The following is a 19,670-nucleotide window of genomic DNA, read 5'->3' on the forward strand; positions in this document are numbered from 1 at the left end:
CACTGAGAAGTTCTGCCAAGCATCACAAACAATGCTGTGATGATTGAGTCTGCAGATGTACAAAATGGCAATTTGTAAGAACTGCACACCAATGCTACAGTACCTGGCTGGTTTGTGGCTTCTAAAAGCACAGCACATGTGGAAAAACAATCAAAGTGATGGATTAGGACAGGAAAGGAAAGCGAGCTTTGAGAACTCCAGAATGCTCTTATGGAATAAAGGAAATATGACATGAGATATAAATGCTATCTGTGGAAACTCTTAATGGATCTTCCCGCTAAATTACAGCTTAGGGCAGGGTTTTAAGACAGTAATGGATCGTATAAATCTCTTTAAATCTGATTTGGAAGTCTAAGGAAGCAAGGGACAGCAGAAAGGCAAAGAGTGGGGAGGGCAGTGTTGGAGTAAAAGCTATTTGCCTTTTTTTTTTTTTTTTTTGCAATGCCAGCCCTTTGCATCTGAGGGCTCAAAGCTGAGCTGGCAGTGACCTTCTGTGGGGAGGGGGACCCTGCTCTCACAGGCCTGGCACAGGGGCAGAGCAGAAGGAAAAGGCAGAGTTACTTGTCAAGCTTCTCGGTGTTCTGCCGCCAGTGAGTCATATCCTTTCTCCACCTCAGGTTCTCTTGACTTCCAAAGGCACTCCCAGAAGGGCTCCTCTCTGCAGGGAAACAGCAAAACAACAGCAGTCAGCTGGTGCTCACTTCAGCTGCACGAGCAGCAGCTCCAGATCTGCTCACAAGTGGCAGGTGGCAACAAAGACGATTTTCTGGAGCCTGAGGCTCTGTGGCACTCACCCAGGATGTTTACATGGCCCTAATTCTGTCACTGAGTGCCGTGAGACACAGAGAGGCAGCTGAGGCACTCACTGGTGAGAGCAGTCCCTTCCTTCGCCTGCACAAGGAGCCTGAGAGTGCCAACCCTCAGCATTCCAACACTGCTGTCCTTGACTGGCACCCAGGAATGTTCTCAGGGTGGTGCCAAGACCCCCCTTCCCACCTCACAATTATTCTCATTGCTGGGAGGGCAGGGGAATTTCAGGTAATAAAAGTAATCTGGCCACATTAAGAAAAAAATAAAAGTTCCCATCTCTGAAGTGATTCCTTCATTATGGCTCTAAACCACTTTTCCACCTTAGCCCACAAGGACAGGCTCGTGTGGCAGAGCAGGAGACAAAACCACAGCTCTGATTCTTGTCCCCTGGGCCACCCTTTGAATTTTGGGTGTTCCTAAAAACTACTGGGTTTTACAAACAGTAGAAATCATCAGAAGGAGCCTGTGAGCCCAACTACAGCTACTTCAGGTCTCCTTATGTCAGCAGAAATGCCCAGGAACTTTCAGAGCTGTCAGCAAGATCAGGCAGTTTGTTTTCCAGGACACTCTAGAAGATCCTACACTGGAAAAAATTAAAGCAAGAACACCCCATAAATAAGATGTGATGTCACTTAAAAAGGCAATCAAGTAGCAAATGAAGTGCCTGCAATTTAGGAAAGGTGTTGAGATTTTGCAGAGCCAGGGAAGGATGCTGCAAACAGCTTTCCTAAAGGCCTCCTTGTGTCCCACACCACAGATGGGTGCAAATAATTGTTGGGGATGGGAGGAGCAGCTTTTGGAAGAAAAGGGATGGCACAGAGGACTCCTTTACTTACCCAGCTGTCCTCTACTTCTTCGGACCATTTCCTGCCTTGCCCCTATGCTGCCCAAAATTGCTTCCTCAAGTTTGGCTCTCATGTCTTTTGACTTCTTAAATGTCAGACTGTTCATTCTTTCAAACACTTTCTTGCCCTGCAAGTTCCAAACAAAACCATGAGGGAAGATTTTTCAATTTGGGATATTTGCTATGAGTTAACAACTCAAAATATCTACAGATATGCAGTAAGAAAGGAATACAGATGAAGTTGGTAGGTAGATAAAACACTCAAATTCCAGCACTGCTACAGAAAACTCTCTTTTCAAAGTGGCACTGCAGCAGTTCCCAGATGAGGGGCAAGCAGCACAAACTGCTTGAGAAGTGGAACAAGTCACAGACACTCACATGGCTGGGACGTAAACATGGGAAAAGCCTGGCCTTGGGATTGTGAATACAGGAAATACTTTGGAGAGGGCAGGAAATGCCTTTCTGCAGTCGTGTAAAGGATGGGAGCATAAAGGTCCTCAGCAGGGCCCAGGAGGGACTGCAGGGGCTCCAGCTGGGCAGTACCTTGTACTCAAAGCAGGAGACACAGAGGTAGAGCAGGTCCAGCAGGCGGTTGAGCTGCAGCACTGACAGGTCAGTGAACCACTTCTGCAGGACGCTCTCGTCCGCGTTCTTCAGCACCCACAGCAGGCAGATGAGGAGGCTGCGGCTGGACTCTGTTGAGAAGGTGGAGTGCTGCCTGCCACCCTGAAACACAGGTCAGGACAGGGATCACATTCCCAGCACCACAGAGGGAGTTTCCTCCCTTGAGATAACTGCAATAACCTCAGCAGCTCAGGGGTTAGGCAGAGGGGCTGCATGTTATCTCATGCATCTATCAGGGTCTCCCTGAGAGTGCCCCTAAACCCCAGCAAAATGGGGTCACAGTCCTGGAGTAAAGGCAAGAGAAGGCAGAAATGGGAGGGTCTGCCTGCTACCAGGATCAGGATTCCCTCTCTGTGCAGAGAACAGGGAAAATGCCCCTCCTTGTCTTCAGCTAGGTGGGATTTACCTGGGATAGAATTTGTTCTTAGGGTTTGAAGCTCATAGTGACTACTGCACTTCACAGAGCTTTTATAAGACTGTTTCTATCTCAGGAAAGATAATTCTCCCACTTTGTGAGGTTTGTTGATTCCTATCCCTCCTTGGCATTTTCTTATGCCCCTTATGTGATACACACACAGCAACATGCCAATCTGCTTTGTCCCCTTTGTTGCCCCTCTGCACACCCAACTACAAACTGATGTGGGTCCCCACAGAACCTGCTGAACATTTGCTGGTTGACATAGGCTGAGGGTCAGGAAATGGATTTATACCGAAGAAGGGAGTAGGAAACTGCTGGGCCTGGTGAGCTGGGGGACAGAAGTCCCTGCAATGGCCATGGCCACTGTCTGGCTGATCATGCTGCCACCCTCGCTCTCGTAATCGTCCACGGCGACACAGCTCGGCCTCCCCCGCTGGTTGTGGCTCTCTGCAGAGAAACACAGGATTTTAGTCAGACCCCACATCAAGGCTTCACCCCCCAGACTCCATCCACAGTGCTGGTCTCACTGGAATGAGAATTCAAACTGAAAACCATCCCACTCGAGAGGTCCTGCAAAGAACAGGACAGTGATTTGAGGCCATGAAAGCAAATAAAGCAATTCCCAAATGCAACCTACACAACCTTAGTGCCTAAGACCCTTCTAACAAAGGACAACAGACCTCTTGTCCCTTTGAATACTCCAAATCCCTTCTTGCAGCTTAATTGTGTCAAGAAGCTCAGAGGATGGAGAGGAGAACTCTAAATTCCAAACTATTCCTGACTGGACTCCTGCCCTGATTTGAAATAACCTCTGCTGCTCTTTGGGACACTTTGCAAAGCACCCCTGAAAATGAACTGCTGATGAAGCACATGATAGGAGAAAGAAGAGGAACTCTGCTTATCCTTTGGAATTAGGAACTCTGGATCCTTTGGATTTAGGAACTCTGCTTATCCTTTGGATTTAGGGACTCTGGTACAGTGTGGGAGTGACTTTTTAAGCAGGTCAGAGACATAGATGGAAGCTGGCTCTGTATTTACATCAGCCAGTGGGATGTAAACTAAAGTGCACTGCTTTTTTTTTTTTTTTATTGCATGCCAACAGGTGGGCAAATGCAACTTTTGAGTGTTAACAGGCACTGAAAGCACATTTTGCAAGTGAAAACAAACACGAAAACATGCCAAAATCGCAATTCAGAAACAACTTCGTCCGACAGCAAAGGCATTCATAATTCAATTCAGAACCCAAACACCCAAGCCTGGTGAGCAGACAGGCAAGGCAGAGAATATCAAATACCTGTGAAGTCATAGAGCTGAGGCACAGTTTCCATGATCACGCCAATCAGAGGTAGATACAGCATTGCCACCCGGGCCTTTACCTGGGGGTCAGCGTACCGCGGGTCCGAGTCGTGGCTGGACAGCAGGTTGTGTACCATGTTGATGACCTTCTTATGCAATCCAAATAATCTGTTAAAAGACAGTTGGGTCATGCACATTAGTTAATATCTTCAAAGCAAACTCTCTTTTGTAACTAAGGGGCTTCAAAAAGGGAAAAAAAATCATCCCGTTTTTTATTTTTAACTTCAGGCGAAGTACCGCTGCAGGGGTTTTTTTGATCTCCCATGGATTTTACAGATGGTTGGCTGGTTTTTCACTGGGCCTTGTAAAATGGGCAAAAATATCTCATGGAATGCACACCCATATAATGTGAACACTCTCATATATTCCATTAAAACCCCCAAAGTCCCAGTTACTGCTATGCTGACGCATTGAATCTACTCAAATCTCTTAGAAAAACTTAGGGAATATGAAAAACAGGGAGAGAAACTTGAGAGGACAGTGGGTTCAGTAAAACCATTCATTGTATTCTTTTTTTTGTCGTTATTTAACACTATTTAGAGAGAGACAAACCCTCCTAAACCAGAACATTGCTTTAATCAAATGATCAGGAAGTTTTTGCTTCAGCTCCCCACCCTACCCCATGCAAATATTGAACCAAAACTGGAGACCACAGATCCAAAATTCTAAATACAAAAAGTGGCAAAGACATGAAGGGATAGAAGGAAAAATAGCCAAAATGGCTTCTGTCATTATTCAGATGCAAACACTGGCAGAGCCCTTCTATAGAGCACCACGTGTGACCCTCCTTGAAAACACAAAACCTCCCCTGAATCTCTCAAGGACTCTGCTCCTTTCAATCCCCTCAGCCACCACGCAGAGGCAAAACTCTCCCAGAGCAAATAGCAGGTTCTCTCTGCAGCTATTTGCTTCTGTAGGCAAACCAGCCAAGAAGACACTTTACCCCATGCATGAAGCAGCCAAGGAAGCTCAGACATTAGGCAGTAGCAAAACATAAGCTGCAATGTTCAGACCTGAGGTATTAAAACAAGTGCTGAATTTCAGGCAGTATCCACTTTACCTGAAAAGTAGAGGTGAGTTCTGGTTAAAAAAAGAGCCTTTGACTGGATTTTTGGGGGTTTGAAGTTGACTATAAGGCAGCAGTACAGCTTGGGAGGACAGCAGCTACTGGAGCTGCAGGTCCTCCCTGTGGCTTTTAATCAAGCCATAATGAGATCCTACAATTGCTCGTTTGTGTAATTAGTGAGAGCCTTAACAACTAGGAAGGAAACGCTTATTTAAGTGACTGGTTCCTTTAGATTAAGGATAAAGAAAAGTCTTTGTATTATTTTGAAGGAGTGGCACCTAAATCGCGTTTTTAAAAATTCAAGGGAAACTATCCCAGAGGCCATAAAACTGCAGATGGGGAAAACATCCAAGCAAGGCTGTGTCATTCCAACCTAGGGATCCATGGATTTCTTTGTCACTTTCCCAGAGCTGGGTGGGCACTGTGGTGGATCAATCCCTGGTGGAGAGGAGGAAATGCAGCCCCCTGCTCTTCCTGCCGGATAAGGCAGCGAATCGATCTCGCCTCCCTCCCTCCCTTACCTCAGCCCTGGCCTGGATTTCTGTCAATACCCACCCACACTTGTGCAAAACTGACTCTGGCACCGAACTCTGAAGGCTGAATTCTGATTTTCTCACTTCTGGCCTGCACCCTCAGCCAAGATGGGCAGCGTGGGCACTGTGTGTGATGGCCAAAGCACCCCTGCAGTGTTTGCAGAGCCAGCTGTGCAGGGCCCAGCTGCTGGGACCATCACGTTCAGCTGGATCCCTTCCCCTGCACGCTTTGTTTGTCCTGTTTTTCAGGCTGCAGGTGCTCTGCAGGGCTGCTCTGCACCCTGTCACTCTGCACCCTGTCACACTGAGGGATGCATCCAACACACACCTCCAGGCACCAGGGAGCTGACTCCTTCTCTGCCCAACTCAATCCAAAGAGTTCTTATAAAATGAGTTAAAACTAAACATATCCTGCTAATGGAGCAAAAAGAGCAAGGCCAGAACACATTTAAGGCTCTGGATCACCTATCAAGGCCTAAAGCAGGTTTCTAACACAATAAGCAACTAGATGAACAGCCCTTTCCACCCCTGCTGCAGGATAATGAACTGGGAGCAATCCTGAGCTTTCTCCAGTGGTGGCCACAATATTTTATGGAAGGCAAGTGCCAGCACTCTCTTCTGCTGATCATGCATGACTGTTAAAAGTCCTCACAGCAAGGGAAGAGCAGATCTGAACACACTTGGTTTACTTTATCTGACAGATCTACCAGGAGAAATGCAGAGGGTTTGAGCTTGAGAAGTCAACAAACCTGAAACTCCAGGTTTTTCTGGAAAACAGTAAAAAGTAAATGTTTTACAGGTATATATCTGCCCCCAAATTCAGGAGCTTGGACCAAAATGCATTTCCAGAGCTGAACTGGTACCATAGGCCTTTTTTGGCTAGACAGAGAAAGGAGTTGTGTCCCCAGGGACACCAGCAAGCTCCTCTGTATACAAATTACTATCCTGGGCCAGGCTTAGGGGCTTGGTAGGCAGGTAGAGAACAGAAAGTTTGTGAAGAGCAAGGGCAGACCCACTCAGAGACAGGGCCTGATTTCTAATCAGTGAGCAGGATGCTCCTCTGGCACAAAAAGGATTTCTGCAGACAGCACATATGGGTGAAGATTTGCGGCTTTTTCCATTTCAGGCCAAACAAATGGGACTGCAGTGTGTTATGTATATATGCAGGAAAATATTCCAGTTTATGGCATCACTTTCTTCTCCAAGAGGAAACAGAATGAATGTTTAACTCCAGAGACCTCTTGGCAAAGGGGCAGAATTAACCATGAATCATCAGCATTTGTCGACTCGGCTGATATTTCTGAGTCCACCTTGAGAAAAATGTCTGTGAGGGAACTCAGGACTGTGGAAGCAATCAATAATTTCCATTGCAACCCATTTTAAAGAGGCAAGGCAGAAACAGCCCTAAATAACACAAGGAACAGGCTGGATGTCAGGACTAGAGCAGAAAATTATTTGCTGCACAAGCCAGGCGAGTCACTGACAAACTCTGCATGCTTGACTCTATTTGTCTATTTGTGTAACCCACAGGGGCCTCATCAATGCATAATTTACAGTTAAAAAGAGCTGGGAGAACCACAGGCAAAATATATTGTAACATTTAAAACCACCAGCAAGAGAGGCTTCCTAAATGTTGGAAATTATTTTCCTGTTACATTTGAGAAAAGCTATTTTCCTTTCAGAGCTCCAGCAGTGCCCCTGTGGCATCTGGGGGCTCCACCAAGAACTTCTTTCCCTCTTCTCAGCAGGAAAAATGTGATTGAAATCAGGTTTACAGAGTCTGGGATAAGGAAGAAACAGAAGGGGCAAGAGGAAAAAAGATGCTTAAACCACTGTTTTCTTATCATAGCTTAATAATTTATGTAAATTCTGGCCATGCCAGGACTTTCTTTGCATCCACCATTTGCTTGGAATTACAGAAAGCTCTTTGAGAAATGAAACTTTGTGAAGATTTACCCTTCTGCATCAGGATCTAGGATGACAGCCAGTTCTGTGAGCACCAGCCCGGCCAGGTAATGCTGCTGGCGGAAAGGCACAGACAACTCAAACATATTTGCAATCTTCTGGTCTTGGACATTTGTGGAGAACCCAGAACTCTGAAAAAATCAAGTTTCAGAAGCTGCATCATGAACAGAGTCAAAGCTTAGGAAACACACATGAAGCAGTTTTCAGAATTAAAGACAACCTCATGCCTTTTCTCTTTTCTGTTTGGATCAAGGCACATCTACACTTAAATTCCATCCTAGCTCAGTAACCCTTCCATTAATTCTGTTTGTTGTTACTGTCTTCCCCTGTTAGGAAAGTTAAACCAAATAACCTTTAAAGTGGATTGGTTAAATTTTTAACACAAAGATGCTCTTATCCAGGCTGGAGAAGGCTTTAATTGATTTAGTTTATGTGATTTTGCAACTAATTAATCCACCTGAATGACACACTAATTCAAATTACTTTTTCTGAGCAGGCCAGGATAAAGCTGCAGCGAGCTCTGAAGTCCCCTGTGTTGCCAGAAAAGGGTAACACTGGACAAAGTATTTTCCTTTATGGCTTATTTGTGTTTGTCCAACACAAGAGGGGACCAGGTCTCTAAGGACAGCGTGTGGTCACTACCAGGAGAGGGATATGGGCACTCTTTCCTCAATAATAAAAGCTCAAAAGAAATCAGAACCTCTGTGGCAGGAAAAACTGATTTCTAACTAAACACTTCCAAGAATACTACCAAGGGGGATTGAAGGTACAGTGACACAACTGCCTCAGAGGATTTCATTCTCAGCTCCGAGCTCAACTTGTATTTCCCAAATTTCTCAGTACCTGGGAAGTGGCTGAAGACACAGATGGTGATGGAGATGCAGGTGGTGTGAGCAAGCTGCAGGGTAAGTTCAAGGTGACATAGTGCTCGTGGCTGCAAATGATGCGCAGGAAGTCCAGCTTCAGAGATGCCAGGTTGCTGGGGTTTGTTAAGGAATACACCTTTGCAGACACCTGGAAAATCCAGCCACAGCACTGCAGTCAGCACCAAAGAGAGTGTAACTGCAAGGTGAGCCCCCCTGGCCCACCCCTGCTCCCCAGAATCACTCCCAAAGCAAGAACTGCAGAGCTTGGGTGGCATTAAATGGTCACGCCCACATCCAGAGCACTTTTTTTGTGCCACAAATTCAGTTCCTGATGTGCAGGAGCCACACACATCCCAGACGTATCTCTCAATCCATGATCTATACACCAGTAGTATTTAAATAACCAAATGAAGAACAGTGAGCTACACCTGTTGGGGGGCTGGAACAAGATGATCTTTAAGGTCCTTTCCAACCCAAACTGTTTTTTGATTCTGTAATTCCCACATCCTATTGATTTCAGCAGGGAGTTGTGAGAACCAGTATGATGCACTAATAGCTGCAAGATGCAGGTTGTTTTTTACACATATATCTTTTATATATAAAAATATAATTAATGACACATAATATATGTAATATACAGCAGGCAGCATAAAATCTTAAATGCTCTTGCTGTTTTTCTGCCCTTTACAGAGAATGTTGTAGACTCTACAGGGAAAATGAGTCTAAGCTTAGTCCCACTTCTCCCTGATCCCCTGTTATCTCCTCTGTACACAGCATCAGAATGGATGTTTGTAGTCAAACAAAACTTTGTGTTATAGGCTGATTTCCAAGTCACACTGCAAATGTGGGAGGAGCCCTCCTTATGGGAAAGGACACCCTGCATGCCCCAAAGGATGGAAAAGGAGCTCAGTGAACAACATGATCATCCAGGGTCACCATGTCCTTAAGAGACCACAACAGTCTGAGTTCTCTCACAGAACCTCCTACTAATTTTTGATTCAATTACTCTGAACGTGGTGAGCAGAGGGAATAATTCTCCCTTCCTGCTGCCTGTCCATTCACTCCAGGGAGTGATTCCTAATTAACAGTTAAGAGAGTAATCAGAGAGGCGTAAACCCTAAATCACCTCTGAGAATGCCCTGCTCTAAGACCTGAACAGCGGAACTCTGTGTCCATATTTTACTGTCTGTCCAGAGAAATCTAACACTAACAGGCTCTGCCACGCTTCAGTTAAGCCACAATGTTTATCTGCATTCACCTGTTTGTAGCAGGTCTTAATAAGACCAAAAACAAATCCTCTGTCCATGATGGACAACAAATCATTGAGGAAAAATGCAAGGCTGGTGTTGAGCCGCTCCACCATTTCCGTGTCCTGGAGAGAAGGAAGAGAAAAACCAGAAAGCAGATGAAGAACCCTGTGTGTTTTCAAGCAAACAAGAGGCAGGAGGGCTGGTGGCTGAGCTGGGCTCAGTGTAATTGTTTGCCATCACCTTCTGGAAGCGGGAGACTATATCACTAGCAATTGTGCTGACCAGTGCAGACACGTCATCCATGAAGCGCTCCGGGAAACGATTCTTCCTCGTCGCTTCCAGTTTGTCAGCAAAATACAGATGATGCACCATGCTCTTCACCTATGGGGATATAAATTACAGCAGAGCCACTTGCAGCTGTGGCTGGCTCTGTTTGAAAGCAGGGGCTGGGGGGCATCGGGGAGGTGTTTGCTCACCATCAGCTCGAAGAAGAACCAGGCCTGCTGCAGGGCCGCCTCCCGCACGCTCCCGCTGCACACAACCCACTGCAGGGCCAGCTCCTCGTGGAAAAGCTACAGAGTCAAACCCAGAGTCAGCCCGAGCCTCCAGAGCAGCTCCCAGCACAGCCCCCATGAGAAATGACAGCACGGTCCGTGGCAAGTGTGGCAAACAATGAGTTAAGCAAACTAAATAACTGAGGACATGACAGCAGTGGTGGCATCCCATAAAGAAATCCCCAGCTAACAATGAGGGATGAGGTTATGACATGTGATGTGAGAAATGTTTCACAGCATCTCGCTCCAGGATTGAATCTCAAGTGTCAAAAGAATTTTCTGCCCGCCCCCAAGAAATAATAATTTAAAAAAAGGTTGGTGCTCAAATTAGTTTAGTTTAAAAAGTCTACCTTTCTGCCTGGTCTGATTTTCGCAGGAAAAAGGAGTAAAAAGTGGACATATAAAGTGATTTGTACAAAGATGTATATTTACTGTGAGAAAGGACTTAAAACAGTAAGAAAGAAACATGGGGCTCAAACAGCTCTTGGATTTCTTTTCTCGGAAAAGACCAACCCACAGACTGACGGTGGCAGTGGCCACGTTTTCTTTACACAAAAGCTCTGGCATTTTGCCTTTCTGACATTGTTTACGAGGTCCTCATTTCCTGTAAGGGAGTTCACTTTCAAAGTGACTCCCATTCCCTTTCTGGAGTCTCTCTGGATTAACATCTGGATAAGTGAGCTCAGCCCACTGAGCCATCCAACACATTTTCATTTTGCACACAAAATGCATCATTTATATGTCTAGACAGTGCTATTCATATTTTTTGAAAGCCAGTAATAAACTGGCCCCAAACACTATGGCCATTAAATCAGACAAGCAACTCCTGATCATTTAGTTCTTCCCAATTCAACTCCAAATACTTCACATTCCCTACAGCCTGGATATTCAGAGGTGTTAAGCACCAGCAGTTCCTAATGACCTCGGGAGGGAAAAAAAAAATAATCAGGCTATAAATAAAAGAATAAATTGCATCACGTTTTCAGAATGACTTGACCTCCCTGCCCCACAATATCAATTGTCTCCACTGAAATCTACCTTTTTGGTTGGTAATCGTCCTGTTAATGTTTGTAAGAAACTTGACGTCTCAGTGTGCGAAGACATACGATTACAACTTCGATCCGTAGCCTACGGAGTGGAGATGAATGAATGATGACAGGACATTAAAGTTTGCCATGGATGGGTTTTGCAGCTCAAGGACAACGAACGTTTACAAAAATACTCTTCCAACTGTAGGGTTTTTACAGCTCTTTAAGCATTCTCAAACTCTTAGGCATTTACAGATTGGGTCTAAACAAAACAACAGCAATTCTGATTGGTTTTAAGACACAGAGGTTATTTAAAGAACTGCATGTTCTGATGCACAAAGACAATGCTGCAAAGCATGAAACTTTTAATTGTTGCATTTCATCAACATGCACAGGTAATATCTGGAATTTCAGCCCATACCTCTCAATCTACCAGAGACCAAGCGTGGGGGGATGTACCCACAGCCACGCTGCTGCTGCCACGGGCAAGGGGAAAATCACTCAAGTTCTGCTTCTGATGGAAATAATTTGAGTAAGTGAATTGGACTGAATATTTTGGGAAGGCTGATAAACTGGGAAGGAGGAGCAGTTGAGAGGTACGTTCAAGGCAACCATGCAGTGAAGAACAGCAGGCAATGGGGGCTAAATAAACTCTTCCTGACTGAAGCTGCTGTAAAGTTTTCATACTTTGCAACACAGAACAATACAATTGGCCCTGGCAAATCACTGCCTCCAGCACTCAAATTGACATGTTTTAAGAGAGAATTTCATATGTGGCAATCAATTTGGGTTCACAATATTCCACTCAAACAAGTCATGAAGGATTACTGGACGATGAGTACTAAATGCTTGATGAGAATGGCAAAATGGATCACGACATCGAAAGGAATGGCAAACATGGACAAAACTATGAAGCTGTGATTAATGTTCCCACTTAGAAAAGTGCTCCACCTGAAGCTGAAACTAGTGTGAGAGAAAGAGAAAAAAAGAAAACAAAAGCAGTCACAGCATTTACATTTCACAGACCAGCAACCACTGAAATGAGAGGAGGGGGAACGTTCACGCGATCGGAAGTTTTTCATGCAGTGTGGTGGGGGACAAGATGAGAATTTATAAAACCAAACTGAAAAGTTTGCAAAAAAAAAAAAAAAAAAAAGAAACCACCAAAACTGGAATATGCACTGAAAGGAAGATATTCTACAGGGAAACATCAGGGAAAACAAAGGCAGAAAAACCTCTACCGAAGACACCACCTGTGTTGACTCTGCACTTGGGCTGGGGTTGGATCCCCATGGGGCAGCTTTTGGACCACCAGTGTTTACCCAGGAATTGGAGCGGTCCAAGCCCTGGGCATGTGACAGAAAGCAGTTGGGAAAGGAAAGAAATATTACATGTTGCATGCCATACAGTAGTCAAAGTTCAGTCCTTACAAGCAATCAAAGTGGGTACACTGCAAACACATCAGCACTTAGAACCTGAGCTCTCGGGTGCCTGTCGAGACATCGAGTCCAGAGGATTATTTTATATCTCACATACACACAGAACATGAATCCTGTCAACAGCTCTGGTCTGGCCTGTCCTGTCTGGAATGCTTGACATTCAAAAACTCTCCTCCTCCTGAAAAATCCCACTTGTCCTTTCCTCAGTTTAAACCCATTCCCATGGAGCCAGATGAGATTTACACTGTGACAGAGAAAAACTGGTGCTGAGATGTGAGGATGCTCTCTGAGGTTTCCAGCACCTTCAGGGCAGCCTGGAGTTCATAAGCTCTAAATTCTTACAGAAATTCCAAGAAACTGAAGAGGCCGACTGTCAATCCTCACAGAGTTCCCTGCCTATGGAATGAAAGTGCAGCACTGATGGTAGAATAACTGTGGACAGGATTTCACTTGGGCATTTCCTCTGGGCACTGTGGCAAAGGGAGGAAAGGGCACATATCTTTTCTGGAACCAAACTATTTTCCAAGCAAAACATTTGAAAAACCACCCCGCTTTTCAAAAGCTCAGTCTAGCCTGTACTCCAAATTCTACTGCAATGGATAATTTTGGCAAAATTACTGTGGATCCCTCCTCTCTCTGCTCTCTTCTCCTTGGGACACTCAGAAAGAAGGAAAAATTCAAACTTGTGCTGTCACACTGGCTGCTCCCAAATCGGGAACAGTCAGGGGGATGGAGTGGACTTCCCTGGGTCCCGGGAAGCAGCTCTGACAGACACAATTCCTTATAAATAGCACACATTGATTTTGCCAACCCTCACCTGAGCGAGAGCTTCCATCCTCACTCCTGTTCCAACTTAGGGCTTTTTCCCAATACACAAAGCAAAGTTGCAGCCCATTTCATCCCAGTGATCAACATCAGCTGCAAAGTTCACCAAGCCAAATCATCTATTTCTCTCAGCAAACTAAAATCCACCTCAAGGTTGAACCTGGCGTGAGAGCTGTAACCTGGGATTCAAACCATTAATCCACTGAGCTCCTCAAGGCAGAGCTCAGCAGTGCTGTAATTTTGCTTAAGATGTCCAATAAAAAAATACTGAACACATAAGGAGAGTGTTTTAATCTCAATTACTTTTTGGCAGGAATAAATCAAAGCCCCGTGCCCTGCTCAGCCCCATAAACATGCTTTATTTTGCTCACAGTGATTTAAAGTCGAAAGGGCTTTGCAGAATGCTGAACTAAGCTCTTGTTTTGTAAAATCAGGACTAATTTTGAAAATGCCTTTATCCCCCTCACATTTCTCTCTCAGGGTTTCCTAATCTTGACATTCTGGTTCTGAGGATAACAATTAAACACACACTGTGTTTGCAGAAGCAAAAGTCATTTTGCAAAATTGTAGAAAGGGAAGGATTCTTTCCTTTTCAGAAAACAAAAGAGTACAAGAGCTCCTTATTGCTTGGCAGAGTCGCTCCAAAGTTCACAAAGCTGTTGTTAAATTCTGTGCTGCCCCTGGGGTTCAACCTGCAGCTGGGTCTGTGCAGGAACATAACCCACACCTGGGAAAATCCACTGGCAGAGCAATGAAACCCCACAACATCTTCTGGGCTTTTCCCAGCACACCTCCAGCATTCCAGGATCACTATAAACATGTCTTTTTAGACATTTCATACATTTTCTTCAGTAGGGAATAAAATTTACATGGTTTCAATTCAAAAAGGATGGCAAAACAAGTGACAGACCTAAGACCTCCTCTGCTGTGACAATAAACAGAAATCTTCCAAATCCTGTAAAGAGTTTTCAAAATGAAGTAAGACAAGATAAAGGTGACTTACTTATACATCACCTCTAAATACCTTAAATTAAAAATAACACCAGACTAGATGTTGAAGAACTCCCTCAAACAACAAAAAACCCCACAATTTGAGTTGTTTTAAAGCATGAAACTTCCTGTGATAGGGAACTTGCACCTCAAAATAGAATCTATCTGGGAATATTCCTTAAGCCATTACTTGGAGAAATAACAGGGATTTTTGCACCCTTTTACTCATGTCAGCATCTCAAGAAGTGCCTTATTTTTGTCTATTGATATTAAGAAACAGAAATAATTACACTCAACCAAAAGTCTGTACAGCCTGAGGTTAATTCCTGATGCTCAGACTACCCTACAGGAAACTTTTCCCTCAACAATTATCCACAGAACAGGTTTTCCTTTAAAGCCTGGAGTACACCTCTGGAAGAAAATCTCTCTCCATGTTGTACTGTGACATTATTCACCAAGCCAGCACACATTAAACTTCTGATAGCCTGGGTAAATTCCATATGCACATCAGTGCCTGTGGCATTTCACAAAAGGTCAGGCTTGTTTAATTAGCAAGATACTGAAGTGGTCTTTAAAATATTTCAAGACTTCTAAGTCCAATCTTTGATGTAAGAAATAATCATTTGCCTACCCACAATTCTTCAGCCTCTTATTTGGTCAGTAAATGATGTTATTCATTTAAAATTGGTAACCTCTTCCTCAAACTGTGTTTTTCTGGCTCTTATAAAACCCAGCATCAGCCACGTCACCCTGCCTGGTCAGGGTAGTGGCTTTGGTAACAACCTTGCTCCCTAAACTTCCGAAGGAATTTAACAGCTCCCTGAAAGGGCTCAGGAATTCACCTCTGCTGGAAGAGTGAAAGGTCATGGTGGGAAAGAGTCTCACCCTGGTGAAGTTATCACAGTTTGAAGAATAAAAAAAAAAAGAAAAGAGAAAACCCCAAAGCAGCTCGGGCGCCCCTCTCAAGGGAGGGAATTACCAACACTGCTTTGTCCTGGCTCATCCCACCTACTTTAGGCACAAAATGAAGGGCTCAGATTGGGACTGTGTTGGTTCTGTGTAGTTAGAAGTCAGCAGGAGGAGATGGATTTACTGAAATTTACTGAATTTACTCTTAACTCAAGAGCCAGAGTACAGCCATGCTGGATACTCTGCACCCACAGTGGGATGTCACTTTCTGGGGTGGTCAGTCAGTGGCAGTCAGTGCCCCTGTGCTCAGTTGGCCAGACTGTGCCTCTCACCAAGCATCCCAAACCCTCTCTGGGCCACGCAGGGAGCAGGAATATTCCTGCTGTGTGCAAGAAAGACATTCACTCTACACATGAGGAGCAGAGAAACCTGAGCAGCTGAATGCAGAGGAGAGGAGGGAGTCTGGGGCTAGGAGGGAAGAGTGGGGTAAGAGGATGCAAGGTTTGGGGAGACACAACAGAGCTGGGCTCAGGATTCAGCTGCTGGCCTCAGCCCCCACACTTGTGGAAGCAGCACTCCAGGATGGCTCCAAAAGTCAGAGACATTTCCAAGGAGCAGCGTTCCTGTGGTGCTAACAGAAACTACCGGGAGAGGGCTGAGGAGGGGCTGGAACACCCCCACGCCCTTCCTTGAGACTCAGGAAGGCCTGGGAGGTGCTGGGGCTCTGAGGGGTCCCTGACAGGGCAGGACAGGGCAGGACAGGGCAGGACAGGAGAGGACAGCCGTACCTTGGTGCCAATGATGGAGCGCACCTCGTCGTCGGGTGACGTGGGGGTGCCAGAGATGTCGGGGTTGCTGTTGCTGAGGCTGCGCGAGCGGTTCAGGTTGAGGCTGGCGGGGCGCACGGCCGACCTGGCCATGGTGGCGTAGTGCACCGAGCCGCCCAGGCCGCCGGGACCTGCGGGCACGTCCGGTCAGTGTGGTCACCCCTCACCCTCAAGACAGCCCTGCCTGGTCAGCTCAGCCACCCCTCACCCAGACCCCTCAGGACACCCAGCCCTGCCCGGTCAGTGTGGCCACCCCTCACCCAGACCCCTCAGGACAGATCTGCCTGGTCATCCCTCACCCAGAGCCCTCAGGACACCCAGCCCTGCCTGGTCAGTGTAGGCATCCCTCCCCCTCAGGACAGCCCTGTCTGGTCAGTGTGGTCACCCCTCACCCTCAGGACAGCCCTGCCCAGTCAGTGCAGCCATCCCTCACCCAGGGCCCTCAGGACAGCCCTGCCCGGTCATCCCTCACCCAAAGACCCTCAGGACACCCAGCCCTGCCTGGTCAGCCCGGCCATCCCTCACCCAGAGCTCCTCAGGACAGCACTGCCTGGTCAGTGTGGCCACCCCTCACTCTCAGGACACCCAGCCCTGCCCAGTCAGTGTGGCCACTCCTCACCCAGATCCCCTCAGGACACCCAGGCCCTCTCCACCTGGTCATTCTGGCCATCCTCCATCACCTCAGGACACCCAGCCCTGTCCGGTCAGTCCAGCCATCCTTTATCACCCAGAGCCCCTCAGGACTCCCAGGCCCTCTCCTGCCTGGTCACTCTGGCCATCCTCCATCACCCAGGCTCCCTCAGGACAACCAGTCCTGCCTGGCCATCCTCCATCACCCACAGCCCCCTCAGGACACCCAGGCCTCTCCTGCCTGGTAACTCTGGTCATCCTTTATCACCCAGACCCCCTCAGGACACCCAGCTCTGCCTGGTCACTCCAGCATGAGAATTAAAAGCTGTTTTATCCACGGGGAAGCACAAGGCTCCCTGTGGGACTGTCTTTAGCTAACGGGATGTTTTCCAAACCTACACTCAAAACCCACCCAAGGTGGGCACAGTTTTAGGTACAAAACCCTCCCAACACCTCTCAGAGCTTCCCCACTGCGTGCATGAACATTCTTTCCAAAACCAGGTTTTCCATGGCTGTCACTCACACCACCTCTTTCCCATCCCTTGCTCTCAGCTAGGATTAATTTATTTATTAATATTATTTATTTATTTAATTCCCTCCTGCACCCAGACATGTGTTTTCTAGTATTTTGCACTCCTGCCTTAAATACATAATGTCTATATTTTATAGGTATACATAGAAATAAAGCCATGTCATATATATATGTATATATATATACATTATATGTGTATATATATGTATATATATACACATATATGTATATATATATACATTACATATATATATGTGTATATATATATACATTTAATATTATATAAATTATAAATTCAATGAATTTAGGCTCTATTTCAGGAATCAGCCCAACTTTGGTCATCAATTGCAATTGGATAATGATAATTGATGGATAATACCCTTTGGATATCTATTCCACCCATCCAGTGTTTAAACTTTTGCTAGAACTGGATTAAGTATAAAAGTTCTTGTGAAGGAGACTGGGAAACATGACAGGCCAGGAGTGCATCACACCTGTCTCATAGAAAAAACCCTAAAATCCTTTTTTTTGCCTTAATTCACGATCCTTCAACAGTGACACTTATTTAAAATCATCAAATGATTAAATCTCTGAATAACAGCAATTAAACTCATCTTTTAAGTGGCTACAATGGCAAATTAGTAACAGGGACCTGCAGGGAAGCAGCCACGCAGTTGGAGCTCAGGAGCACCTGCCACCAAGTGGCTTCTGCCTTCTTTTACCAAACTTGAAATAAAATTAAAAAACAAAAGAGCTACCTGGTGATGGTGAGTTGGGGTAGGTGTTGGGCAGGCGAAAAACATAATAAATATAGGAAGCAAGCAGGCTGTTCCTGCCATGCTGGTCCTGGTTGCCATCCAGGTTCTTGTGAAGTCTGTTTATGATCGATGCCATCGCCTCAAAAGATGCTTGGCCCAGGTTCACTGAAAGCAAAAAGGGAGGAGTTTGGTTTAGAGGGCAGCAGAACCCAGGGGAAATCCTAAATGTGCTGTTCATCCACCTCCTGCAGGGTAAATGGTGGAGCTTCCCAGAGCTCAGCAAGCTTTTCTGATCCCAGACTGAGCCTGGAGTTCGAACCAGGTCTGACCAGCCTGAGAGCAGGACAGCTGCTCCAGTGATCTGCTGCCACTTTTATTAATAATAAACTTAATGAACTTAAGCTCCATTTCTGGAACCAGCCCAACTTTGGTCATCAACTGCAATGGTAACAAGAGCAAGTCTTTGTTTAACTGATGGGTAATACCCTTTGGATTTTTATCATGCTTTATTTCAGTTAATTATTTCCTCTAGTTAAGCCTTAGCCAAAATACAAACTGTATCAAATGAACAATTTCATTCTGCTGAGAGAAAAAAGCTGCTCGGAAAATGAGCACAAAAAACCACACACTTGAAAAATTAAGGATGAAGAAGACAGTAGCTAGAAAATTAAAATCTTATTTTAAATAAATCCAGTCATTAATGTCCATAATATTCCATACAAACCAACTAAACCAATTCAGAACACTGAAAGAGTAAAAGAACATTAAAATATAAAATTAAAATGCAGGTAAATTCTTTTCTAGAAAGATTAAACAAATAAATGATACAGCTAAGAAAATACTTTAAAAATTATTTTTAAAGCAGTCTTAGATCCTTATATTCCACTATGTCCAAACTCAGGTTTCCTACAAAAGAAAATCAGCAAAAACTGCTGCTTTAAATAGTAAGGATCTAATCCTGACTTAAACTTGACATTTTCTGTACTGCCAGAGCTTAGCCCTTCACAGGGAGCAAAAGAAGGGATTATTCATGCTGGCAGCATCAGATCCACAACAGGAACATGCAGCACCTGTAATTTCCTACTTCACCAGATTTTCCAAGGTGACCAATAAGGCTGAAACCCCTATTTTCTGTCAGGATGGAGACACCTTAACAAGCTCCAGTGCTAAAAACATGCTGAGCATCCAGGAAAACCAGGCTCTTTTTCTGGTGGCTAAATTTGGACACCAAATTCCCAGTCCTTTTAGAAGCTTTCCATTAAATATTAAATATTGCTCCTGTGTATATCACCCCAGATCTGGATGCCAGCATGTTTTATTTGGGAGACACTTGGTATATTAGTGGTACTAAAAGAAAGCATAAAAATGGACTTTTTTACTTCTACATAAATATGATAAAATTGGAAGTGTCAAACTTTCAGCTATGTAATTCTCTATAAAACTTAA

General features: G+C 45.1%; 1 protein-coding gene across 4 annotated transcripts in view; it reads right to left on the reverse strand.

Moving 5' to 3' along the window:
- DOCK7 (dedicator of cytokinesis 7) overlaps positions 1-19,670 on the reverse strand; it is a 98,716-nt gene that overhangs the window by 23,062 nt on the left and 55,984 nt on the right. For 2 of the 4 annotated variants that reach the window (XM_059477725.1, XM_059477724.1), the window contains exons 21-34: positions 18,225-18,389; positions 16,266-16,435; positions 12,568-12,660; positions 11,325-11,414; positions 10,209-10,304; positions 9,973-10,113; positions 9,741-9,854; positions 8,460-8,630; positions 7,608-7,747; positions 3,991-4,160; positions 2,989-3,143; positions 2,198-2,380; positions 1,647-1,782; positions 562-658 (exon numbers count right to left, since the gene is read on the reverse strand). In XM_059477725.1, coding sequence (XP_059333708.1) covers positions 562-658; positions 1,647-1,782; positions 2,198-2,380; positions 2,989-3,143; positions 3,991-4,160; positions 7,608-7,747; positions 8,460-8,630; positions 9,741-9,854; positions 9,973-10,113; positions 10,209-10,304; positions 11,325-11,414; positions 12,568-12,660; positions 16,266-16,435; positions 18,225-18,389 — 1,921 coding nt within the window. The remainder of the gene's footprint in view (positions 1-561; positions 659-1,646; positions 1,783-2,197; positions 2,381-2,988; positions 3,144-3,990; positions 4,161-7,607; positions 7,748-8,459; positions 8,631-9,740; positions 9,855-9,972; positions 10,114-10,208; positions 10,305-11,324; positions 11,415-12,567; positions 12,661-16,265; positions 16,436-18,224; positions 18,390-19,670) is intronic. The other 2 variants (XM_059477727.1, XM_059477726.1) reach the window with 1 other exon arrangement.

This window comes from Ammospiza nelsoni, chromosome 9 (assembly GCF_027579445.1).
Source record: "Ammospiza nelsoni isolate bAmmNel1 chromosome 9, bAmmNel1.pri, whole genome shotgun sequence".
Lineage (NCBI taxonomy): Eukaryota > Metazoa > Chordata > Aves > Passeriformes > Passerellidae > Ammospiza > Ammospiza nelsoni.